Source organism: Stegostoma tigrinum, chromosome 22, assembly GCF_030684315.1.
Source record: "Stegostoma tigrinum isolate sSteTig4 chromosome 22, sSteTig4.hap1, whole genome shotgun sequence".
Classification (NCBI taxonomy): domain Eukaryota; kingdom Metazoa; phylum Chordata; class Chondrichthyes; order Orectolobiformes; family Stegostomatidae; genus Stegostoma; species Stegostoma tigrinum.
The window spans coordinates 50996209-51023759 of record NC_081375.1 but is presented as its reverse complement, the minus strand read 5'-3'; the positions used below and the strand labels follow the sequence as shown (position 1 = coordinate 51023759).

Below are 27551 nucleotides of genomic sequence, written 5' to 3'. Positions count from 1 at the left end.
GGCTTTGGTTTCACAAGCCAGAACAACCCTCAAAGTGCAGTACACCTTTAGAATAGCACTTGAGGGTGATTCAAGATTTTGAGCAATCCCCTGATTCACAGGGGAGGTTACTAACACTGAACCATGATATTGGAATTGAATGGCATGTTAGCAAAAATATGTGCTGGTTTGTTGAAAGGTATCAGCATATTATTTTACCAGGTGCTAATGCTGTAGATGTTCTCTATTCTGACAGTAATTGGTGTCCGACAGTAACTCCAGCTGGTTTGAACAAACAAAACTGATGAACAAAATCAAGTCTTTCTGAAAAATGTCACATTTAGTCAAAGTAATTTGTCTTGTATTCATCAGGACAGTTCACAAGAATACCAAGGGCATATCTCTTTGGCTATTCACAACAAGGAAGGTACTGACCAAACTCTTCCAGCTCGTGGTTGCAAAGTTCGTGATGTGGTGTACAACATCACAATGATTCAATGACCAGACAACATTTGTTGGTCAATTCTGATTGAAAAATTATGCTGAAAGTCAATTTGGGATTGAGGCTTAGTGTTATGCACTTGCATGGACTGGAACATACATATCTTAATACATGGATAACACAGTGTGGAGCTGGAGGAACACAGCAGTCCAGGCAGCATCAGAGGAGCAGGAAAGCTGACGTTTCGGTTGGGACCCTTCTTCAGAAAAAAAAAAGAAGTGTCCTGACCTGAAATGTCAGCTTTTCTGCTCCTCTGATGCTGCTTGGCCTGCTGTGTTTCTTAGCTCCACACTGTGTTATCTCAGACTCCAGCATTGGCAGTTCGTACTATCTCTATCTTAATACACAAGGCGTTGTTCTTTGCAAACAGAAAGAACATGCATGGCATCTGTTTCCGTTGAACAAAATGGTTCATATCTCATGATAATACCTTGACTGATCAGAGTTGATCTGTTTGCTCTAAAATGTAATGAAATCTTGACAGTTAACTGTCAATAATCATTAACCGTGACATCTTCATAGCAACAGCAGTTCCAATCAAAGTCTATTTGCTGACCAATCCCGGTGGTTCAGTGGTTAGTACTGCTGCCTCACAGCGCCAGGGACCCGGGTTTGATTCCAGTCTCGGGCGATTGTCTGTGTGGAGTTTGCACGTTCTCCCCGTGGGTTTCCTCCAGGTGCTCCGGTTTCCTCCCACAGTCCAAAGATGTGCAGGTTAGGTGCATTGTCCAGGCTAAATTGCCCACAGGGATGTGTAGATTAGGTGGATTATAGGGGGTTGGGTATGGGTGGGATGCTCTGAGGTTCGGTGTCGACTTATTGGGCTGAAGGGCCTGTTACCACACTGCAGGGATTCTATGATCAATCAGAACTCTTCTGTCATACAGTATAAATAACATTATTTCTTGTGAATTGTCCTGATGAATGAAAGATGAAAAGCTTTGACAACTTGTGTCTTTTTCAGTTCTGTACTATCAGATAACTAATATTCCCCAGATTTTGCAAATAATCTACTTTACCTGGAAAGTCTTTTGCTACCAAATTTAGCAAAGGGCATAACTCATTTTGAAACATTGAGTTCAGTTGCCAGTCGTGAATTAAAACATTGGTTGTTTATTTCCTGTTTTATGTACTTTGTTATTTACAGGCTGTCATACATTGTGTTGGTTGTTATCTGGCACTCACACCTTTTAATGATTTGATGTTATTTGCAATGCTTCCCTTTTGAAATATTTGTTGTCACATCTATTGAATTTAAAATACAGTGAAAAGTGTTACCTTCGCCGTACATACGTGGCACCATGCACTTAACTTAGAATAAGATTAAAAAAAAGTTGAGAGTCCAGTTGATTTCCTTTCCGCCCATGCTATGCCACTGCCCAAGGCCCGATCTCGGCTGCTGAACTGGCCTGATCTGGATCTGCTGCCATCGCTCCAGCCCACGCTCGATTTGCTGCTGCTGCAGGACCCAACTGGTTCCCGGTCGTGACCAACCCCTTCCCGACTCCTTAGCTAGACAGTTAAAAGGGTGGGTAGGGGAGACAGAATTACTGCAGAAGGAGACAGAAGATGGAAGAAATAAAGGAAGGACAAAGAAAGAGAACTGGCAGGCAGAATGGAGCTCCGAATGGAGTGACTAGCCATGCTGTCTGTATAGTTTGGAAAATTGTATTCTCGAGACTACATGAACACCAACTAGCAACAAAAAAGACACGACCAATACTCACTTGTCTCCTTACCCATGGACAAGGAGAACGACCAATTCGATTGGGACAACATCAAGATCCTCTGACAAGCCAAACAGCCAAGAATGGGAAGTTCAAGTCACCTGGTTCTCCACTAAGAAGGCCATCAATAAGCACATAGAATTAGACCCTATATACACAGCACTGCGAAGAAAAACCGGAAATGAGGTGACCAACTCCAACAGACCCCAAAGTTTAAATAACAAGTGGGAAAATACAACAACGCTTCATTGGAGGCTGCATTGATGATGTTACCCAGTAGGATAATGAAACGTCTGCAAGCTAATGAACCAGCTCGGTGAACCAACCAACCACAGCATCACTTTAACCTACTAACCTCTTAGATACAGAGATTCTGGCGTGACTATTAAACAATTGAGTACTGTACCGCAGTGTTTTGGCTGCTGTACAAATGCTGTATTGTTTCTTTTCAAATTAATAAAGATTTTTTTGGGATTAATGGAATTATATTTTTAATGCAAAACATTTGAATTTGTATTGGAAGTAGGTCATTTAGATTATTCTATTGTATCTTTATTTTGTATTAAAATTTTGCTTTATTGCTAAAGCAAATATGCGGCATTGTGTACTTGTGTTTCAGTGAGAGACCACTTTGCTAAAACCAAAATGAATAAAAATATGATTATCAAGCTAGGTTCCTGACTGGGATATGACTTCTCCAGTATAACATTTGCTGGGGGCTATAACAAGTTGGACCTCATCCGGAATATTTGAATTCACTGGATTTAAAAAGAAACTGTGTCTTTCTTGTTAAAGTTACAGCTGTGGAGTGGTTAAAACAGTTATGTTGTGGTTTACTGCATGAAATTCGACATTTGCTTTACTGGGAGTAGAATGTCAAACAGTGGACTATTTAACATCTTTAACTAAAGCTAAACTGAGACATACTACATACGTTGAAGTTAGGAGTAAAAGCATGATCTCTTAAGGATGCAATACTTCAATGAATATGCTACGTTTAGAAACAATGGAAAGGAAATCTGAAGTTGGGGTGTCACATCTGGAATTACCGAAGATACAGTGAGAAATTAAGACTTGAAATTGAGTTTTTCCAAAACCAGACAAAATTGAATTAAGAAAATTTGAAATCCAAAGAGATCAGGATATTCGAGAACATGAGTTATCCAAAGAAAAGCTTGAATAAAGAATTACCAGCTTAGAAGATTATTTTGGTTCCAATGAAGGATTTGATTTAATTAACCATCTATGCTGCGTGCCTAAATTTAACGAGGATTGAATCAAAAGGTATTTTCCTTCATGTGAGCAAGAGGCTAGACAGACGAAGTGGCCAAAAGACGTTTAGACCTTAATCTTAGACAATGTTTTGAGAAATACAATTGTAACTAAGTATGCCATCTTGTTAGAAGAACAACTTTCACTGTCAACAAGGCAGTATTGAATGCTTAGGAGCTGATGCTTATCAAATGAATTTGAGGAGTACAAGAAAGAAACCTAACACATGTTTGTGGAATTTGCAAAGGAGAAAAATGTTCTGGGATGAGTGGTTTAGATCACTCAAGCCAGAGAAACAAGTTGAAAACATTAGGGAAATTAAGATCATGAATTTGAAAAAGGCATTCCTTAAATTTAAAACTTATTTTTAGATCAACGTCAGGTATTCAAGATCAAACAAGTAGCAGATCTTGCAGAAATCTATATCTCACGTAGATGGTTGCAAATGGGGAGATGGTCATCGGAAATCCGCTAAAAAATTGAAGTTCCAAAAAGTCTGTAGGTAGAAGTATTAGTTTTAAACAACAGATATAAAAAATCCTAACTAATAAATGACAAAGCTGAAACTAGAAAATAGTGTAAAGAAATTTTTATGCTTCATTATGGTAAGATTAGGCATGCCAGAGCTAATTATTGGAAGTTAAATGGGACACCTATTCCAGAAACAGAAAAACCTAAGGAGCTTCAAATAATGGAGGCATCAGGAAAGGAAGTTGGTACTCAATCTAGTTGTGTCACACAGAAAATATTTTCTTGGATTGGACTAAGAAGAGAGTGAGGGTTCAGGATTATCATGCAAGTCCTTTTTCAAAGTTTGAGAGGGTGAATCAGACAGCTGGATGTTCTGAGTATTTTATCTCAAAAGGTGAGGTATTTTCTTGTACTTCAAATAATGGTGCTGATGCTGATTGTTTGTACTATTTGTACCCAGCCATTATGCGATTGAAGAACTGCTGTTCTGAAGAAGGATCATTGGACCTGAAATGTTAGCTCTGATTTCTCTCCAGAGATACTGCCAGACCTACTGAGATTGACCAGCAATTTTTGTTTGTTTTAGGTTTTTGTAACTATGGGCAATGGTTACACAGTTACCCATAGGCTAGTTTTTAATGTCAGATTTTTATGGAATTCAAATATCTAGTGTGGCGTGATTCAAATCCATGTACCCAGAACAACTTTAGTACATCCTCATGGGTTTAGATGGATCATTCACACAGTGCATCTGAAAGAAAAATTCTAACTTGAGATAGTTGCAAAAGCTTCAACATGGCTTTTGGATTAATGTACTGGGCTGCAGCATCAGGGAGGATGGTGTTGTCCATGGAAATACCTCATCCTAGTAGTTGATTAATCATTCACCATTATTCATGATTGAATGTGGTGGCACAGTGGCTCAGTGGTTAGATTGCTGCCTCAAGCACCGGGGACCCAGGTTTGATGCCACCCTTGGGTGACTGTCCATGTGGAGTTTGTACATTCTCTCTGTCTGTGTGGGTTTCCACCGGGTGCTACAGTTTCCTCCTGCTGTCCAAAGATGTGCAGGTCAGGTGGGTTGGCCATGCTAAGTTGTTGTCGTGTCCAGAGGTGTGTAAAATTAGGTGGATTAGCCGTGGAAATGCAGAGTTACAGGGTAAGTGTAGGGGAATACGTTTGAATGGGATGCTCTTTGCAGGGTCAGTATGAATGTTTTGGGCTGATTGGCTTTCCCCCTCTGTAGGGTTTCTATGAATCTGTTCTATGAATGCAGAGCTTAGATCTGTTTCATTGCTTCTAGTTTGCTTAATTCCATCAGTTGCATGCTGCTTTCACAGATTGGTGTGGATGTAGTGATATGTTGCTTCAAGGGTTTGACATCCAATTTTCACAAACACCTGTCGCTGCTCCAGGGATGCTCCCGACAGCCCTCACTTAACCTGGGGTAGTCCCCTGACTTAAAACTTTTGGTCGAGCAAAAATGCTGTGTCACAAGGTTGCATATTGTGGTTGACTATAGTACTGCTAATGTTGAGGGCTGGAAATGAGAGCTGATCCTGATTTCCCCGAGAGGAAAAATAAAATCGGTGAAACTCGGGTCATCATTACTCACCTGTCCCTGCTGTGGATAAGACCACCATTCGCAAGTCAGGCTCTTCAATTACAACAGTAGATCTTCAATACAAAGGTAATAAACACCTCAGGTTTGACCGATCTTTTCCAGCTCAGGCAAATACCAAAGATAACATATAATATCTTGTGGATGTCCAGATTTGACCTGATCAGTTCTGAATTATTTAATATAGTGTTAGCGCCACAAAACATCATTGAAGCTGTCCTCATTGCTAAAACAGGGATTTCATTTCTATAAGGACAGTGTAGTAGTATTTTCCACCAGTGTTGCACGCAGCAATGTTTACACAGAGTAGATTACTGAGGATAAGTTTCCATTGCTTTTTCCTCCCTGTTGGTTCTCCCTCCACCTGCCACAGAGCTACTGGTGGCACATATAAATGTCAGACCTTTTCCAATCTGGCCCATTGTCGTGCTGATAACTACCTTGGCCACTTTTGATGCCCCCAACCTAGCATACTTTCGGTGTCGTTACAAGTGATTTTAAGGAAAATTAGAATTATTTATCACCTGAAGAATGGCAGTCAGTAGTAATCAGCAGGAAATTGCCTTACCCCTGTTTGACCTGATGCCACAAGGCTTTGTGGAATCTGGAGTTAATGTTGAGGACTGCATTCACTGTTCTGCCACTGAATTTTCAGCTCTTGTACATCAGTCCTGTTCAGGTTTGGCAATGGATCTGGAACGTTGGCTGAAAGGTATGCTTCTGTAAGAAACGCTATATCAGCTATTGCTCAGAGATAGTAAGAACTGCCAATTCTGGAGTCAGAGATAACATATTGTGAACCTGGAGGAACACAGCAAGCCACGCAGCATCAGAGGTGCTGGAAAGCTGACGTTTTGGGTCAGGTCCTGACCCAAAACGTCAGCTATCCTGCTCCTCTGATGCTGCCTGGCCTGCTATGTTCCTCCACCTCCACACTGTGGTATCAGCTGTTGCTCCACTGGTCAGTGGAACTGATTTCCTGATTTTGGTGCAAGTCTTCAGATAGATCTTGTGAGGAGAATTTTGAGAGTCGACTGGACAGATTGTGCCCTTGTTAAGTCTGTCTGCAGTACTTAGGGCTCTCCTGTGTGGTCCACCCAGATATTTTTAATATGCTCTTGCGTAGTGATTTAATACAACTCAGTGGCTTGCTAGGAAATGATCAAAGTCATGTATTTGCCAGACCGGAGTAAGTATGGTAAATTTTCTCCTGCAAAGGATGTTAGTGATGCACTTGGGCTTCCATGGCTATCTGACTCTTTCTTAAGCACCATTATTCTTATGAGTTTTTCTTTATTGTTTCAGATTTATTTAATTAAACCTTGAATTAACGGAATCTGTGTTTCTTGCCTGATATTGTGGAGTTTGCATTTATACCTCTGGTTCAATGTTCTAGACCTCTGGTTATTAGCTCTGTAATATAATTTCATTGGTATTGTACCACATTACCAGCTTTTTCCTCTACAGCTTTGGAGGTTTGATCCATTGCTGTGGTTGTGTTTGCCCAATAACTCCAATCTCCCGAGTTAGAGTCATACAGCATGGTAACAGAACCTTCAGTCCAATGTGTTATGCCGACCAGACATCCCAACCTGACTTAGTCCAAAAGAGTTGTTGTTCTTCTTGATGCTTTGGAAGCTAATAGTCACCATGCTATTTTGTAATAGGGCTTTCAACCTACTAAGAATAAACAAAAGTGAAAGGCCAGCTGATCCATCAAACCTGGCTTGCACCACAACTATGACAGTATCAGTTAAACACTTTCCCTTCCCCACCATCATGCAGCCGTTTAACCTCCAGGGAGATTCTCTAGAAAATTCCGCTCTGATCCACTTTGGCAACCTGAGCTTGTTTCATTTAAATGTATGATTTCTGGAAACACATTAGCCAAGAGACATCAGGAGCAGGAATGCTGGTAAATTCCCCTTTCACTAAGGTAGGGGATGCAGAGACCAATCACAGGCTCTTGCTGACAGACAAGTTGAAATGAGATTTATTGACTAAAGTGAATGTCCAGTGCTGCATGTCTCAGCTCATTGAGCCATTCGAGCGCTCTGGAGATGAGATTGGAATTAAGTTGTGGTTGCAATTTTTTCTTTTGCAGTTTGATGTAATGCTTCTTCAAAATTTATAGGACCCTCATGGAGAGTTGGAAAACAAGAATGTCCTCATTGTCCGTTACTCACTGGAGTTCACAGCTACCAAGTTTGGCTTAGAAGTGAAGAAGGTGAAAGACATTTTGGGCACATGTAGAAAAAGGCTGTATGAGATCCGTAAACAGCGGCCCCGTCCCCACTTGGACAGCAAGATGTTAGCATCATGGAACGGTGAGTGAGGCTGCTTGTACATGTGCCTAATGCTAGATAGAAAATAGTTAATATGTTGCCTTATCATGTTCTCAACTGACTGAACTATGAGAGTTTAAGCTTCATTTATTTAATTGGATTGTATAAATGTGTTCACTCTTTTTGTACTGATTCCAGAATTGCGAAAGAAATCTTGCACTGTCTAGCATCTTTCATCACCTTAGGAGGCCCCATGAGGCTTTTTAGGCAGCGCCTATTAAAATGCTGCAGAAAGAACGAGAGAGTTTATAGTGTAGTGACTGCTGTTATGTAAGCTTTAAATGTAGCTAGGCTACAGACCTCTATTGCTCAGGACAACTCTTACTTCTCTGGTTTCCAAATTACAATGGTACCGTGATGTTTACTGTCAAAAAAACTAAAGTATATTGACAGTTTTAGGTTAGCATAGCCTTCAGATATAAGATTTTCTTAAACAAGCTTAGATTGTAATGTCTGTCTTTTCCATTCAGCTCTTAGCTGTTAAGTTGCTAACACAGTAATTAAAACTAGAGAAGAGATAAAGCTTTTGGCTTGAAAATGTCATTATGCAATTATGACTGTATGGATTAGAATAATTATCTTTTGTTCAGCTCTCTCACAGAGAAGAATCTGGCAATCGATGATCAGCTTTATTTTATCTCTTTTTAATGTAATTGGCAGAACATGTAGCTTATACTGTATTGTGCATTTGTTAGCCTGGTTTTGTTTGGCAGGACACTCACCTGAGTTGGACAATTGTGAATTTGACTATCATTGGCAGGACCTAATGTAGGCCGAGCTCAGTACCGTGGAAGCGCTGCATGATGGAGAGGGACATCATTTTCAGTTTAGATCCAGACATTTCAGGACATAATTTCAGAAAGCAGGTTTTCACAAAGGGTAGTGGAAGGTAAAAGCTCTTCCCTAGGAAGTTATGGATGCTGGTTTTCAATTGAAGCTTTTGAGACAGAAATGGAAAAAGATTCTTTTTCATTGACGATGTTAAGGGTTTGGGAGTGAAGATGAGTAGATGAGATTGAGGTACAGGTCAGCAAAGATCTTATTGAGTAGCAGAAGCGACTTGAAAGGGTGCAGAAAAGATTTACAAGGATGTTGCTGCGGTTGGAGGATTTGAGCTATAGGAAAGAGGCTGAGGCCATTTTCCCTGGAGCATTAGACTAGATTAGATTCCCTACAGTGTGGAAACAGGCCCTTCAGCCCAACAAGTCCACACCGCCCCTTGAAGCATCCCACACACCCCTGAACACTATGGGCAATTTTAGCATGGCCGATCCACCTAGCCTGCACATCTTTGGACTGTGGAGGAAACCGGAACACCCGGAAGAAGCCCACACAGACACGGGGAGAATGTGCAAACTCCACACAGGCAGTCGCCCGAGGCTAGAATTGAACCCGGGTCCCTGGCGCTGTGAGGCTGCAGTGCTAACCACTGAGCCACCGTGCTGCCCTAATAGGTTGAGGGTTAATCTTATAGAGGTTTATAAAGTCATGAGGGGGACATGGATAGGGTGAATTACTGAAGTCGTTTTCCCAGAATAAGGTAGTCCAAAACTAGAAGGCAGAGATTTAAAGTGAGAGGGAGAAGATTGAAAAGGAACCCAAGGGGCAACCTTTTCACGCAGAGGGTGGTACGTGTATAGAATGAGCTGTCAGAGGAAGTGGTGGAGGCTGGTACAATTACAACATTTAAATTGAATCTGAATGGCTGTATGATTAGGAAGGGCTTAAAGGGATTTGGGGCAAGTGCTGGCAAATGTGACTAAATTAATTTAGGTTATCTGGTGGGCATGGACGCGTTGGACTGGAGGGCCTGTTTCTGTGCTGTACAACCCTGACTCTAAATGCTGTGAGTTTGCTGAAGTGTGAAACAGAGGGCCAGCAACCACGCCCCAAACCCCCCACCACTTTTTTTTAAAAAAGTGGTCATGACCTGTGGGCATCAGAAGCAAGTCCAACATTTATTGCCTTTCCCCGATTGGTGTTGAGAAGTTATTTGGTGAGCTGCCTTCTTGAAGTCCATTTGGATAAAAGGTTTTCCATTAGCTGTTTTTGTACAATGGAGTGACTTAGTTGGTAAGAATTCAGAGGGAAGAATCTTCCACATTGCTGGGATCTGAAAGCAAGATATTTTCCCTTCCCTAAAATACATATGTGAATAAGTTTTTTTTTGAGAGAGACAATTTGGTATCTCATAGTCAACTAAGTTTTTATTACAGATTTATTTCACCTAACAATTTAAATTTCCTAGTCCCTGAGGTGGAACTGAAATTTGTGTTTATCAATTATTAACCCAGACCTCTGGACTACTTTGATGTACTCTTCAAAAGGACATTAAGAGAAACCAGCGCATGCAAACACAAAGAGATGACTTAATGCAGATTCCGCTAGTTATGTTTTTAAAAAAATGAGAAATGTGGCTGATTATTATTTGGCAAATCTTCCTCTGTTAGATAACTGTATAAAGGGTAATTATTCCAGTTCTTATAGTTGTAATCACATAATGAGATTTTTCAGCCAAACATCACATCTCTCTTCTTAAGTTTCTCAAACAGTAATTAAAATTGAATAGTTAGGGGCAGAAGGTAAAAAAGAAAGAGGAGTTCTCTGAGGTGCTAGGGAATCATTATTCCTTCATCTGACAGCACATTTTCCCTTTGGAAACAAATCTGAATTAACTGCTCATTCAGCTGATGGGAGTTTCAGGAGCATTGCTGTGATTTTTGCCTGCATACAAGCAGTTGTTTGCCTGCCTTCCGACTAAACATTTTACAACAATATCAATTTGTTTTTATAGCACCTGTAACATGCTGTAATGCCTGAGGTGAGGAGCTGGAAGACTGAGGTTGGCTAACATGGTGCTGTTATTTAAGAAAGATATTAAGGAAAAGCAAGGGAGTAGTAGACCGATGAGCCTCACATTAGTGGTGGATAAGTTGTTACAGGAAATTCTGACTGATAGGATTTACATATATTTGGACAGGCAGGGACTGGTTAGGGATAGTAACATGGCTCTCTGCATGGGAAATCATATCTCACTAACTTGATTGAGTATTTTTGAAGAACTGACGCAGAGAATTGTAGAGCGGTGGACATTGTCTACATGGCTTTCAGTAAGACGTTTGACAGGGTCAGCTGGTTAGCAAGGTTAGATCACATGGAATAGGGAGAGTGCTAGCCATTTGGATAAAAAATTGGCTTGAAGGTAGGAGACAGCGGATGGTGGTGGAGAGTTGCTTTCTTGGATGGAGGTCTGTGACCAGTGGTATGCTGCAGGGGGTCCATTGATGTTTGACATTTATGTGAATACTTTGGATATGAATATAGGAGGTATTGTTGGTAATTTCATGGATGACTTCAATATTGGAGGTGTAGTGGACAGCAAAGAAGGAAAGCAAGGTGTACAATGGGACCTTGATCGGATGGGCAAATGGGCTGAGGAGCAGCAGATAGAATTTAATTTAGATAAATGTGAGCTGCTGTATTTCGGTGGGACAAATCAGGTCAGGACTTATACACTTAATGGTAAGGGCCTGGGCAATATTGCCGAACAAAGAAACCTTGTAGTGCAGGTTCATAGTTCCTTAAAAGCAGAGGAACAGGTGGATGGAGTAGTGAAGAAGGTGTTGAGTGAGCTTGCCTTTATTGGTCATTAAGTTATGTGCAGGAGTTGGGAGGTCATGTTGCAACTGTACAGGACATTGGTTGGGCCACTTTTTGAATTCTGGTCTCCCAGGGTCAATATTCAGGTCTCTTCCCCAGGTTGGGGGACACTAAAATTAGAGGACGTAGGTTTAAGGTGAGAGGGGAAAGATATGAAAGGAACATAAGGGGCAATTTTTTTCATGTAGTGGGTGGTGTATGTATGGAATGAGCTGCCAGGGGAAGTGGTGTAGGCTGGTACGATTACAACATGTAAAAAGCATCTGGATGAATATATGTATTATAAGGGTTTAGAGGGATACGGGCCAAATGCTAGAAAATAGGATTAGATTTAGTTAGAATACCTGGTCAGCGTGGACAAATTGGACCAAAGGATTTATTTCTATGCTGTACAGTTCTTTGACCCGAATGTTACTTGACACCAAGCAGAATCGCCAGACTAATAATCCATGTCTGCCGCTAATGTTCCGAAGACATGGGTGCAATTTCCACATGGAGTGATGGAATTTTCAAGTTAATAAGATATGGAATTGAATAACTAGCTGAATGGCAACTGTGTAATAACTTCTTTAAAAACCCTTAAAAACCCTTCTTTAAAAGTTCATTTGGGCCTTTAGGGAAGGAAATCAGCTATCTCTACCTAAGCTATGTTACAAATGATTCCAGACCCACTGGACTATGTTTGACTCTTAACGGTCCTCTGAAATAGTCGAGCTAGTCCATGGGAAATTAGGGATGGTCTTGCCAGCAATAGCCACATTCCATGTATGAATTAAAGGAAGCAAAAATGCTTGGTTAAAGAAGACAGCTATTAAGGAAGAGAGAGGGAAAGATTTTATAAAGGATGTTTCAGACCTTGGGGCTTATTGGGTTGAAAACGTGGCCACCACTGGTGAGAGATGTGGAATATATTTTAATGCAAACAACCCGAGAAATAAGACTGATGAGCTGAGGGCAAAGATGGCATATGAGAGAGTATGATATCCTAGCTACTACTGAAATCTGATTGAAAGATGGAGAGGTAGTAGGAACTGCAGATGCTGGAGAATCTGAGATAACAAGGTGTAGAGCTGGATGAACACAGCAGGCCAAGCAGCATCAGAGGAGCAGGAAGGCTGACGTTTCGGGCCTAGACCCTTCTCCATTTCTGAAGGAGGGTCTAAGCCCGAAACGTCAGCTTTCCTGCTTCTCTGATGCTGCTTGGCCTCCTGTTTCATCTAGCTGTAAACCGTGTTATCTCTGAAAGATGGAGAGGATTGGCAGTTCGTCATTGCTGCTGATGGGATATCCAGATGACAGAGAGGAGGTTAGAAGAAGACAGAGGCACAATATTTATCAAGGGATCAAATGTAGCAGCGAGGAGGGATCATAAACAAGGCCATTTGGTAGAATTAGAAACACAAAAGTGGCAAGCATGTTGTGTGTGTACTATAGGCCCCCAAAGAATCACGGAGAGATAAAGGATCAAGTATGACATCACATTTCCAAGAGGTATAAGAGTACTATAGATGCAATACGGAAATTAACTAGCCCAAATATTAACTGAGATAGTTTTAGTGTGCAAATTGAGAGTGACGAAAATTATTATTTTGCATCCAAGAGAATGTTTTTAACTTGTATGGCGAAAACCCAGCAAGGTAAAGGTGGTTATGGACCTAATAGTTGGAATTCAGCCCGGGCATATGGAAGACACATCATCAGCAGAGCATTTTGGAGATGGTGAGTGTAACTCAATTAAATTTAGGATAGTTATGGAAAAGAATGAAGATAGGCATGGAATAAAAGTTCTAAATTGGGGTAAAGCTAATTTTCCAAAGATGAGATCCAATTTTGCCCTGTCGCAGAGCAGTGCGCTACATTCAAGGAAGGAATAGTGAGAATACAATTCAAATATGTTTCGATAAAGTCAAAGGGTGACACCAAGACTGGGGACCCCTTGATACCAAGGGAGATAAAGGCTAGAATGACAAAATAAAGAGAAACTTAGGGCAGCTATTGAGGGGCTCAATACAGCAGAGTCTCTAAAGGTGTATAAGAAAAAACAGTGAGATTCTTAAAAAGGAAATTGAGAAACCTTAGAGTGCATGAGGAACCGTTGGCATGTGGAATAAATGAAAATCCAAAGATTTTTATTTTAAGTATGTAACAAGCAGGAGAATATTTTGGGAAGGAGAAAGGCCCATTTGACTATACAAGTATTGTGTGTGTGTGGACATATGAAAGACGGAGCACAGTCCTTGATGAATACTTTGCATGAGTCTTCACTATGGAAATGGGCAGTGTAGGTGTAGACATCAGGATGGGAGACTATGAAATATTAGAAGTTAATGCAGAGAGAGGAGTTACCAGCGGGTTTAGTAGTGTTAAATGTGATCAGATGAGATGTGTCCCAGCTGGTTGAGGGAGGCAAGGGAGGAGGTATAAAGGTACTCACAATCATTGTTAAATCCTCTGTGGCTGTGCAACGGTACAAGATGCTGACAAGACTACATCTGGATAACTGTGAGCAGTTTTGGCTCCATTATTTGAAGATAGATATAAGTTCATTGGATGCAGTTCAGAGAACATCATTAGGATGATCCCTGGTATGAGCAAAGGCTAAACAGGCATTCTACTCGCTGGAGTTTAGAAGAATGAGAGAAAATCTCATTGAAACATATCGGATTCCTAAGGGGCTTGGCAGGATAAATACTTAGAGGATGTTTCCCTTCACATGAGAATCTAGGACCAGCGGGCATAAGGCCATAAGGATAGAGGGCTGCCAATTTAAGACTGAAGAGGAGGAGCAGTTTCTTCTGTGAGGGTTGAGAATCTTTGGAACTCCCCGTTACAGAGAGTTGTGAAGCAGCGTCCTTATGTATATTTAAGGCTTAGATAGGTAAATAGATTCTTGACCAGTGAGGAAATCAAGTGCTATGAGGAAAATGCAGGAATATGGATGTGAGGAATGTTGGATCAGCCATGATCTTATTTTAATTGACAGAGCAGGCTTGAGGGCTGAATTGCCTACTTCTGTTTACTTTTTATGGAAAAATGCCAGAGGTTTGGAAAATTGCCAATGTTGCCCCATTGTATAAAGGAGGAGGGAAGGATGGATCAGAAAATCAGTCAGTCTTGCTTCAGTGGTGGGGAAATTTTTAGAAGTATTTTGACAGACAGAGTATACCTGCTGTTGGAGAAATACAAATTAACTGTGATAGCCGTTATGAATTAGTTAAAGGTTGGTCATGTTTGATAAATTTAATTTTTTTTAAAGGGGGCAACTAGGAGTGATGATGAGGGTAATGCATGTTATGTTGTTTACAAGGATTTTTGACCGGCCAAGAAAGTCGGAGCATGTGGGATCCAAGGCAAAATGGCACATTAGATCCAAAACTGCCTTATGGTCAAGAAACAGAGGGTGATCGGAAGCCTGTTTCCAGAAGGGTTCTTCAGTGCTTGGTGTTGGTACCCTTGCTGTTCTAGGAAGTGAGAATTCTCCTAGCAAGGAGAATATCAATGGAATGGTGCGTGTAGATCGAGCGGTGGAAAATGGAATTCAACCCATTGAGGTAATTCACTTTGGAAAGACTAACAAGACAAGGGATTACACCGAAAAGTTGCATCCTGGAAGATCCTGAAAATCAGAGGGATCTTGTGTGTGTCTACAGATCCCTGAAGGTGACAGAGCCGGTAGATAAGGTGGTTAAGAAGGCATATTGGATACGTGCCTACGGGCAAGGCATAGAATTCAAGAGCAGGGAGGTTATGCTGGAACTGTATAAAACATTGGCTAGGTGTGGAGTTATAAATCACTCAGAGATAGCAAGAACTGCAGATGGTCGAGTCAGAGACAACACTGTATGGAACTGGAGGAACACAGCAGGCCAGGCAGCGTCAGAGGAGCAGGAAGGTTGACGTTTCAGGTCGGGACCCTTCTTCAGAAAATATGATTTCAACACTGAGTGGATGCTCACTTGCATTGCCAAAGCCTAACCATAATCCAGGGCTGGAAAATAGGATTGATACAGTCAGATCCTTGACCAGGGTGGATACAATGGACAAGTGGCCTCCTTCTGTGCTGCACATGTCTAACTCTATCCAGTAGCACATGTGGAGAAGTAGCAGAGTTAACATTTTGAGACCAGCGACCCTTCTTCAGAACCTTTAAAAACATACTTGGATGAGCATTCCATGTGGGTCTAGTGCAGAAATGTGGGACTATTGTAGGTCTCTGTGTCTAGATTGTTTTACTGTGGATTAAATTTCTTCTGTAAACAGCAAGATTTACAAACAAAAATGAGGTTACTGACCATGTGAATTTTTTTGGAGATATTTGGTTTGGCTGGGGCACCCGGGGAACTAGGTAGTTCCTCTTAGATTCATGCTGGACAGTCTTTTATTTCCTGCACTGGTGGAAAGGTTGACAACCAGGGAAACAGATTTAAAACGAGCACAATATCAGCACCCCTGACAATGGAGCACTCCCTGTCTGTCCACCTGAACTAATGCACTCAGTTATCTGATGTTAATCTTGATGCCACGTACTCGTGACTCACGGCTGAGTCACGTCATTGTGAGCTGTGGCTTACACAGTTTAAGTAGGAGGGCCAGCTTTGACTTTCACCTCTGAAGGCCTGGATTCCAATTTGGCTTGGACCTTGGAAAGTTGTTGGTGATATAGATCCATTATGAAGCTGGTAATTCTCACTTAAGCTCCTTGTGGGCAACCTCCCACAATATTAAACTGATGCCAAATTAAGAATGTGTCCTTTATTCTTCCACAGGATGTGAACATCACTGGAAAGGACAACATTTGTTGCCCATCTTAGTTACCCTTGTTCTGAGTTGCTTGCTCAGCAATTTCAAAGGCCGGTTACAAGTCAACCACATTCCTATCTGAATGACAGCAATTAATGATTTCATCACCATTACTGATAACTGGCTTTCCGTTTCAGATTTTGTTAATTGAATTTAAATTCCACCAGCTGCCATGGTGGTATTTAAACCCATGTTCCCAGTGCATTCTTCTGGTCCTCTGGGTTGCTTGTCCAGTGACATTGCCATTGTGCCCTGTAATGTGATCGATGGAGATAGTGGCCAATGTGGTAAATGTTTAAAAGTTGTAACACTATAGCATGTGCACTGTTTTGAACTGAGGTTAGAACTTTGAAGGAATATCAATAAAGCACAAAGAAAAACACAGTCCATTCCTTCGGCCCTCCAAGCCTGTGCTGACACATTTTGCCCTTCCATACTAAAACTGTCTTCACTTACAGGATCTGTATCCCTCTGTTCCCTTCCTATTCATGTATTCGCTCTGGTGTTTCTTGAATGTTGCTATTGTGTCTGTTTCCACTACCACCTCTGGCAGTGCATTCCACGCGCTCTCAAGCCTTTGTGTGAAAAACCTGCCTTGCTCATCTCAAAGGAGTCCATCGAGTCTACGCTGACCCTTGGAAGAGCATTCTGCTCAGATCCTACCCTTGTAACCCTGCATGGGGTTTTACCATGGTTAACCCATTTGAATACTGTGGGGCAATTTAGCAGGGCCAATCCATCTAACCTGTTTTCATATCATTATGTCATAGAACTGCTGTACCTGCTCTGATAGCTTGAAAAGAAATAATAAGGCCATTTTATACCCAGTCTCTGCTTTCATTGAGATAATAGGAACTGCACATGCTGGAGAATCCGAGATAACAAAGTGTAGAGCTGGATGAACACAGCAGGCCAAGCAGCATTTTAGGAACACAAAAGCTGACGTTTCGGGCCTAGTTTTCTGATGAAGGGTGTAGGCCCGAAACATCAGCTTTCCTGCTCCTAAGATGCTGCTTGGCCTGCTGTGTTCATCTATCTCTACACTTTGTTATCTCTGCTTTCACTGATCTTCGTCTGTTTGGCAGAAATGATAGAGCATTTTTCTCCATTAAGCAGAACCATTTAAGAGGAGATTTAATAGAGGCGAACAATGTAAGACATTCTATCAGAGTGAATGGGAAGAAAATGTTTGCACTGGTCAGAAGGTTGATAGCCAGATTAATTTATTTCAGAATCCCCTTCCCCTCCCCCATTTCTGAAGAAGGGTCTAGGCCTGAAACATCAGCCTTCCTGCTCCTCTGATGCTGCTTGGCCTGCTGTGTTCATCCAGCTCTACATCTTGTTTTCGCAGATTCTCCAACATCTGCAGTTCCTACTATCTCTGAAACAAAGGGGTTGCTAATTGTGTGAGAGAGAAATAGTGACATAAAATGGGTGTAAATTAGGGTGTGAATGGGAGAGAATGAGAGCTAAATAACAAGCCACAAATGAGACAAAGCCACAAGTAGGGGAGGAGCGAGAATCTGAGAAAAATGAAAGGCCAACAATGTGTGGTAAGACTCTACAGTTGTGTAATTCAATATTGAATCCTAGAGGCTATAAAGTGCCTAAATTGAAAATAAGGTGCTGTTTCTCAGCATAAGTTGTGCTTTTTTTGTAACATTGCAATAGGCCAAGGTCAGAAATGTTAGCATGACAGCAAGGTGGTTTATTGAAAAGGCAAGGAACTGGAAGGTCAGGGTCATTCTTATGGATACAGTGGAGCTGTCCTGCAAAACAGTCACCCAGTCAGCCTTTGCTTTCACCACTGTAAAGGAGATCACATTGTGATCAGTGAATGTTCAGACTAGGTATAGAGAAATACAAGTAAAATGTAAATTGGGGTCCTTGGACAGGAAAATGGTGAATGAGCAGGTGTTGCATCTTCTGCAATTGCATTAGGAGTGATAGAGAAGTGGACCAAAGTATAATGGAAGGAATAGTCCCTGCAAAATGCTGATAGTTGAGGGGAGGGGAAGGTGTGTTTGATGGCAGCATCCTGCTGGAGGTGGCAGAGGATGATTCTTTGAATACAGCGACTAGCCAATGGAAATGGTGGACAATGGGTTCCGTGTCGATGTTCTGGAAAGGTGGGAAAGGTGACTGCTGAAGTACCAGAGATGGTTCGGACACAGCTGAGGGCACTGTCAACCACAGTGGTGGGGAATTCTCAATTGAGGAGAAAGGAGATAAATGGCAAAAGAACTGGAGAAGATATGATGGGGAGAAAAAAATACACTGAGTTGTTGTGATCTGGAATGTACTGGCTAAAAGGGTCGTGGGCAGATTCAATAGTAGCTTTCAAAAAGAAATTTAAGAAATATTGCAAAGGATCAATACCAGGGTTGTGGACAAAGAGAAGGGAATTAGAAGTAATTAGTTTGTTCCTCAAAGAACCAAAATAGACACGATGGACTCTACCATGTGATTTTACTCGATGTTAACATCCATCACATAGGGAGCATAAAAACTTGAGAATTGTGAAAGTTTCTGAACTGAATTAGATACTCAGTGATCAAAGGCTTGCAGGGAAAGAAAACGAATGATCCTTCAGCATGCTTTATGATATTCAAATGCTGTTTGGCTTTGCAAGTTACCCAACAGCCATTTCAGCGAGTGAAAGTGTTATTCCATTGCCAAAGGCTTGCATAGCAAAGTAAGAATGTATAATGTATTTGCACAGGAGGGAAGATCCTTGCTCATTACGAGATTTATCAGCTTGATGGAAAATAGTAAATTGATATTAAATATTTAATTTCTTGTGGAAGGACTTGTACAGTGTATTAGCCCGAGCTTGGTCCTGTCACCCTTGCCTTTAAGCCAGGAGGTCTTGGGGTGAGGGCCTGCCCCAGGTACATGAGCACACAGTCAAGGCTGACAATTGAGTGCAAGACTGGAAATATCAGATGCAAGTGATTGCATGGCTCTTTTCCCAAGGGCTGCGAGGTTGGGTTTTTTCTGACCAATCTTTATCCCACAATTAACACAAAAACACATTAGATAACAAGGTGTAGAGCTGGATGAACACAGCAGGCCAAGCAGCATCAGAGGAGCAGGAGAGCTGACATTTTGGGTCTGGACCCTTCTTCAGAAATGGGGGAGGGAACGGGATTCTGAAATAAATAGAGACGGGGGAGGCAGGTGGAAGGTGGATAAAGGAGCAGATAGTTGGAGAGGAGACAGACAGGTCAAGGAGGTGGGGATGGAGCTAGTAAAGGTGAGTGTGGATGGGAAGTTAGGGTGGAGGTTGGTCAGTCCAGGGAAGACAGACAGGCCAAGGAGGCAGGGATGATGCTGCTAGGTAGGTGGCTGGGGTGGGGGGTGGCAGGTTGAGGTGGGAGGAGTGGATATATGGGAGAAAGGGCAGACCGGTTAGGGAGGTGGGGATGAGCTGGATTCGTGTGGAGATGCAGTAGGGCGAGGGGAGATTTTGAAGCTCCTGAAGTCCCAATTGATACCATTGGGCTGCCGGGTTCCCAAGCGAAATATGAGGTGATGTTCCTGCAACCTTTGGGTGGCATCGTTGTGGCACTGGAGGAGGCCCAGGATTGACATGTCGTCGAAGGAGTGGGAGGGGGAGTTGAAGTGGTTTGTGACTGGGAAGTGCAGTCGTCTGTCGTGAACCGAATGTAGGCGTTCCACAAAGCAGTCTCCAAGCCTCGGCTTGGTTTCCCTGAGGTAGAGAAGGCCACATTGGGAACAGGGGGTACAGTATACCACATTAGCAGATGTGCAGGTGAACGTCTGTTTGATGTGGAAGGTTTTCTTGGGCCTGGGATGAGGGTGAGGGGGGAGTTGAAGGGGCAAGTGTAGCACTTCCTGCGGTTGCTGGGAAAAGTGCCGGGTGAAGTGGCGCTGGAGGGGAGTGTGAAGCGGACGAGGGAGTCATGGAGAGAGTGGTCCCTCTGGAAGGCAGATAAGGGTGGGGAGGGAAAAATGTCTTTGGTAGGTGGTGGAAGTGCTGGATCCAGAGGTTGGTGGTGTGGAACATGAGGACAAGGGACATTCTGTTTTGGTTGTTCTTGCTGGGAGGGGGTGTGAGAGATGAGTTACAGGAAACATGAGAGACGCAGTCGAGAGGTATTTTCGATCACTGTGGAAGGGAAGTTGCAGCCCTTGATAAACGAGGACATCTGAGATGTCTGGGAGTGGAATGCCTCCTATCAGGAGCAGATGCGGTGGAGGCGCACCCTTATCTGCCTTCTGGAGGGACTATTCACTCCGTGACTCCCTTGTCCGCTCCACACTCCCAACAGCCCCACCGCCCCTGGCAGTTTTCCCTGCAACCACAGGAAGTGCTACATCTGCCCCTACACCATCCCCTTGCTCCCATCCCAGGCTCCAAGAAACTTTCCACATCAAGCAGATGTTCACCTACACATTTGCTAGTGTGGTATACTGTATCCATTGTTCCCAATGTGGCCTCCTCTACATCGGGGAAACCAAGCAGAGGCTTGGAGACTGCTTCGTGGAACACCTACACTCGGTTCGTGACAGATGACTGCACCTCCCAGTCGCGAGCCACTTCAGCTCCCCTTCCCACTCCTCGTATGACGTTTCCATCCTGGGCCTCCTCCAGTGCCACAACGATGCCACCTGAAGGTTGCAGGAACATCTCCTCATATTTCGCTTGGGAACCCTGCGGCCCAATGGTATCGATGTGGACTTCACAAGCTTCAAAATCTCCTCTCTCCTGACCGCATCCCAAAATGGTCCCAAAACGAGCTCGTCCCTGCCTCCCTAACCTGTCCGCCCTTTCTCCCATCTGTCCACACCTCCCACCTCAACCCGCACCCCTACTTCCTACCTACCAGCCTCATCCCTGTTTCCTTGATCTGTCCGTCTTCTCTGGACTGACCAACCCCCACCCTAACTCCACACCTTTAGTGGCTCCATCCCCACCTCCTTGACCTGGCCGTCTCCTCTCCACCTATCTGCTCCTTTTATTCATCTTCCATCTGCCTCCCCCTCTCTGTCTATTTATTTCAGATTCCCCTTCCCTTCTCCCATTTCTGAAGAAGGGTCCAGACCCAAAATGGCAGCTTTCCTGCTCCTCTGCTGCTTGGCCTGCTGTATTCATCCAGCTCTACACCTTGCTATCCCAGATTCTCCAGCATCTGCAGTTCCTACTATCACAAAAACATATTATCTTGGTCATTATCACATTGCTGTTTGCGAGGTTGTGCTGTGTTCAAGTTCTCCGTTACATTTCCTATAGTGCAACAGTGGTGTATGTCAAAAGTCTCTCGTTGTGAAGCATTTTGTGGACAGAAATGGTGCTATATAAATGCATCTCTTTCTTTATGTTCTAGTAGCCCTCTTTCAGTGAGTGTTGATTCACTAGTGGGGGCTCAAGTTCCCTCAATTATTAATCTAGATCTCTGGGCTGCAAGTCCAGTAACATAACCGTTACATCACAGTACTCCGAATACTGCAGCAACTGCCACATAGGAAATTTGGAAACTGTTTTGTACGCTACAAAGATTTGGATAATCAAAGAATCTGGTCTTGGTGGTGTTGGATGAATGAAAGATGTTGGCAAGGATACCGCAAGAACTTGCTGCTATTTCTTGATTGGTATTACGGGACTTGTTAAATGTCTCCAAACTTTGACTGTCTGACTTCACCAGGGTCCAGCACACAGCACATGCAGACACTTTGCCTGGCAGAATGCCAGATGACCTCTATCCTGTAATGTGGCTCATGGCTGCATTATCTAAGAGGCCATTGGTTAAATAATTTTGGATGAAAAATCTTTGCAAAAAAGCAGAGAGAGATGGAATCTGAGTGGATAGTTTGATAGCCTCCCCCCTATTGATATTCATACTTTCTGGGTTCTGCGATGCAGTTTTCTACGAAGACTTTAATTTTATATTAACCCGCAGAGGGCAGCAAAACCTGTGGTAACAGCAATAGGCACTTGTACTTCATTTGTAAAAAGCACTGATCAGGCAAGAATCAAGCAACTTTTTATGAATCACAAGGGACTGGTTTGGAACCATCAGCTGTTTTAAAATTTTTCTAGATGAGGTTGAATCATTTACAGTCATAGAGATGTACACAATGGAAACAGACCCTTCGGTCCAACTCATCCATGCCGACCAGATATCCCAAATTAATTTAGCCCTGTTTGACAGCATTTGGCCCATATCCATCTAAACCCTTCCTCTTTGAGTACCGTTTGTAAATCTGAAGAGATCATATTAGAATTAATACTCAATTAAAAAGCTATAACAGATGGGGCTTGGATCAGTAAACTTTTTAAAAGCAAGACGTCAGGTTTTAACTGATTAGTTTGAAAATCATCATACCTTGCACCAGATTGATTTTATAAGTTTACTACAGATAAGTCTAGAATTAGTAATCATTTTATAAATCACACGAGATGAGGAAAAGAGACACTAAATATTTTCAGGAATTAAGACAATATTACAATAGTTTCATTATATGATTAATCCTAACAAAATGTTTCTTCTGATTTTCTATCATGTGCTGGAGACGTATCACACAACTGGGCGATTGATCCCACAATTTAAAGACGTATGCCATGTGATGTATTACAGCTCATTGATCGCAATAAATGCACCCTTTCCGTTACCAATGTTCAGCAGGCTATTTCATCCTGGTATCCTTCCCAGACATCTACCTCTACATGGATCATACTTAGCATGATTAACATAACATCAGTCTTAAGTTTGCTTTTGTTGTGTTTGAGCCTGTGTCCCCAATTATAATGGTAATGTTCTGCTCTAAGCTTGTTCTAATGCGTTTGCAGTAATGCAGAGTGACAGAGCCATAGAGTCATATGGTACAGAAACAGATCCCTTGGCTCAACTCGTCCACAATGGCCAGATTTCCTAAACTGAACTTGTCCAAATCTCTGCGTTTGGCCTATATCCCTCTAAACCTTGCCTATTCCTGTACCTGTCCAAATGGCTTAAATCTTGTAATTGTACTCGCCTCTAGCACGTCCTCGGGTAACTCGATCCACGCATGCACCACCCTCTGTGTAAACAAGTTGTCCCTTGGTTCCTTTTTAAAATTTTCCCCTGTCATCTTAAACCTATGCCGTCTAGTTTTGGGTGCCCCTAAGCTAGGGAAAAGACCTTGGCTATTCACCTTATAAGTTCCTTGTCACAATTTATAAACCTCTGTTGCATCATCCCTCAACCTCATACACCCCAGGGGAGAAAGGTCCCAGCCTATGCACTCCCTCCCTATCACTCAAAGCCTCTAGTCTCAGTAACTTCCTTGTAAGTGTTTTTTGCACGCTTTCCGGCAGAGAATAAAAAAAGCGTGTCAGCTGGAAAAGGTTATAAGAGATAGGATTTATAATCATCGAGAAAAGAATAATTTGATTAGGGATAGTCAACACGGTTTTGTGAAGGGTAGGTCGTGCCTCACAAACCTTATTGAATTCTTTGAGAAGGTGCCCAAACAGGTAGATGAGAGTAAACCGTTTGTGGTGTATATGGATTTCAGCAAGGCGTTCGATAAGGTTCCCCACAGTATGCTATTGTACAAAATGTGGAGGAATGGGATTGTGGGAGATATAGCAGTTTGGATCAGAAATTGGCTTGTTGAAAGAAGACAGAGGGTGGTGGGTGATGGGAAATGTTCATCCTGGAGACCAGTTACTAATGGTGTACCGCAAGGGTCAGTGTTGGGTCCACTGCTGTTTGTCATTTTTATAAATGACCTGGATGAGGGCGTAGAAGGATGGGTTAGTAAATTTGCAGATGACACCAAGGTTGTTGGAGTTGTGGATCGTGAAGAAGGATGTTTTAGGTTACAGAGAGACATAGATAAGCTGCAGAGCTGGGCTGAGAAGTGGCAAATAGAGGTTAATGCGGACAAGTGTGAGGTGATGCACTTTGGTAGGAGTAACCGGAATGCAAAGTACTGGGCTAATGGTAAGAGTCTTGGTAGTGTAGATGAGCAGAGAGATCTCAGTGTCCATGTACACAGATCCTTGAATGTTGCCACCCAGGTTGACAGGGTTGTTAAGAAGGCATACAGTGTTTTAGCTTTTATTAATAGAGGGATTGAGTTCCGGAAACATGAGGTTATGCTGCAGCTGTACAAAATTCTGGTGTGGCCGCACTTGGAGTATTGCGTACAGTTCTGGTCACCGCATTATGAGAAGGATGTGGAAGCTTTGGAAAGGGTGCAGAGGTTTACTAGGATGTTGCCTGGTATGGAGGGAAGGTCTTATGAGGAAAGGCTGAGGGACTTGAGGCTGTTTTCGTTAGAGAGAAGGATGCTGAGAGGTGACTTAATTGAGACATATAAAATAAACAGAGGGTTAGATAGGGTGGATAGGGAGAGCCTTTTTCCTTGGATGGTGATGACGAGCACGAGGAGGCATAGCTTTAAATTGAGGGGTGAAAGATATAGGACAGATGTCAGAGGTAGTTTCTTTACTCAGAGTAGTAAGGGAATGGAATGTTTTGCCTGCAACAGTAGTAGATTCGCCAACTTTAAGTACATTTAAGTCGTCATTGGACAAGCATATGGATGTACATGGAATAGTGTAGGTTAGATGGGCTTCAGGTTGGTATGACAGGTCGGCATTTAAGTTTTTAAGTGTCCACTTACTATCTATCCAGTGTAGTACTGAAGGAGTGCTGCGCTGTCAGAGGCTAGTGTTGTCTGTTGGATGAGATATTAAACCAGTGCCTTAGTCAGCCTTCCCGTTTGGGTACAAAAGATTCCACAATGCTATTTTGAAGAACAGTTAGAAGTTCCCACCAGTGTCCTGAACCAATGTCAGTATGAAAATGACTAGATCTGTTTTATTGTTGTTTGTGACAACTTGTGTTGGACCTTATTGTGTGCAAATTGGCTGCTGCATTTCCCTACAGTAGAACTTCGAAAAGAACTTCATTGGATGTTGGTGCTTTGGAATATTGTAAAAGGGGCTGGATAAATGCATAGTCTTCAGTGACTTGGTAAGTCTGCAGCTACTCAGGTCAAATATTGCCAAGAAACCTCCCATGACCACCAAAGGGGCGAGTGGATACACGTGCATATTAGCTAAGGTTACTTCACTTTTACTTTCTCATGCACGGCTATGGAGTGTTGCTCCTGATGCTTCTTTAGGTTGAACTTCAAACGTTTACTCTTTATGTACATTCAAATTTCTCTTACCCTTTTTCTTCCATATCTACCCTATTAACAATACCCTCTGCTCCACTTTCTTTTCATGCTTTTGCAACTTACATTTAACAAATTTACTCTTTTTACCTCAACGGCTTCCTAAGATTGTGGGCTGCACATCCTTAGTACTTTCTGATAAAGAATCTTCTTCTGAATTCTCTGTTTGATTAATTGGCAATGACCTTAAATCGATGACCTGCAGTTTAACACCTATGCGGCTTTACTCTTTCTTTTTCCCTCTCTCTCACAGCTCAATCAAAACTTTTCCTAACTCTAAAAGACCTCTAATAGGTAACCCTCAGCCTGCTTTTGTCAAAATTCCTATTTTGTACATAAGCATATTCTGTGAAGATTGACAAGCTGTTCACCCACAGTCAAAATCAAAGCCTGCTTCAATCCCCTCCTCTTCTGACATCTGCAAGTGCACACTTTTCTGCTGGGGGATAGTAGGTTAGCTGTTCGGGCTAGCTGTTCCTAGCCCAGAGATGGACCAGCCACTTGTATTGCTAAAAAGAAACACCAACATTCTGCAAATGGTAAAACTATGAAACAAAAAGCTAGAGAAACCTGTGAGATTGAGGAGCATTTGTGGTCCCAAACTTCCCCAAGTTGATAGTCTTTAAATTAATATGGGGTGGTTTCAAATCCTACTCCAGAGACTTTGTGCTCAGGCATTTGTTAACAGTCTACAGCAACTAAGTTGAAGAAGCGTTTAGACTGATGCCAGAAATGGACTAGAACAATGAACCATGTGCAAACAGAGGATTAGTTTAGAATAGCATTGTTGTTGGCACAGACATGATGGGTCAATGGGCCTGGTCCTGTCCTGTGCTGTACTGTTCTGCGCTCTGTTGAGAAAGTGTAGCATTGTCAGAGGTGGTGCCTTTCAAGTGGCATGTTTATCTAAGTCTCCACTTTCCTTCGCAAATAGACTTGAAAGATTCCGTGGTTTTACTTAAAATAAGATCCAGGAAATCCTGCCTAATGTCCTAGCTAATATATCTCCCTTAACCAACATCACTAAAAAAAATTATCTGGTCACTATCAGACTTTGCTGTGTGCAAATTGATTGTCACAGTGGCTGCTTCATGAGTTGAGAAGTGTTTTAGGATATCCTGGCCTTCGGTGCTGAAATAGACATTGCATGAATCATCCTTTTTAGAGTGTAACTTTGAAAATCTAATGGAGAGATTCCTATTGCTGTTAGCGCTAAGATTTGCCTAACACTAATTTTAAGCTGTTCTCTGCTTAATTTTTGTAAGGCTCGCAACCCTCATTAATGTTTGATTTGCAGTTACTGTTTGACTTTTAGCATCCAATTGCTGCTAGGGCCTATTAATATTTTGGAAATAATTAGCAAAGGGACTTTGAGATTCATGTTTCAGGCACCCAAGGGGTGAAGGGTTACATGCTTGGTAACATCACAAGTTGAATTTTGTTCTCTATCTCAATGTCCTTGTTGCTAATTATATTTCTACGACATGATTGAATAGTGCAAAATAATATCGTTCTCTTTGTAGATCAGCACTTTTTTTTTAAAGGTGTAATTCTCTCAATGCCTCCCAAGTCCCCGTTCCCCCTCATCCCTTACATTGCTCCCTCAGTCCCATGCACCTTGAAAATGGAGAGATGATCAGTATTGAAGGGCATGCTAGCACCACCCTGAATAAATGGATTTAGAAGATACCTAACCATGTTCTTTGGAAAGATCCCAAAGGCTGTCCTTGCTCCCTCTCCCTGTAGCCTTTGCAGGCCTGAATCCTCCAAGATCCCTGTTCTAGGCTCTTATTATTTTAATTGCTCTAACTTTGGAGTCTGTACCTTCAACCTAAGCGCATTGTCTGGAATTGCTTCCCTAACCTTTCCAGCTTTCTACACCTCTATTCCTTTAACTCAGTCCTTAATACCTGCCTCTTCCCAAGGTTCTGTCCATTTCGCATTTTGTTTGTTAATATTCTTGTGCAGTCCTTTGCAGC

General features: G+C 42.3%; 1 protein-coding gene across 5 annotated transcripts in view; it reads left to right on the top strand.

The window, feature by feature from the left end:
- spata20 (spermatogenesis associated 20) overlaps positions 1-27551 on the top strand; it is a 342917-nt gene that overhangs the window by 77530 nt on the left and 237836 nt on the right. For all 5 annotated transcript variants that reach the window (XM_048555512.2, XM_048555515.2, XM_048555516.2 and 2 more), the window contains exon 11: positions 7707-7899. In XM_048555512.2, coding sequence (XP_048411469.2) covers positions 7707-7899 — 193 coding nt within the window. The remainder of the gene's footprint in view (positions 1-7706; positions 7900-27551) is intronic.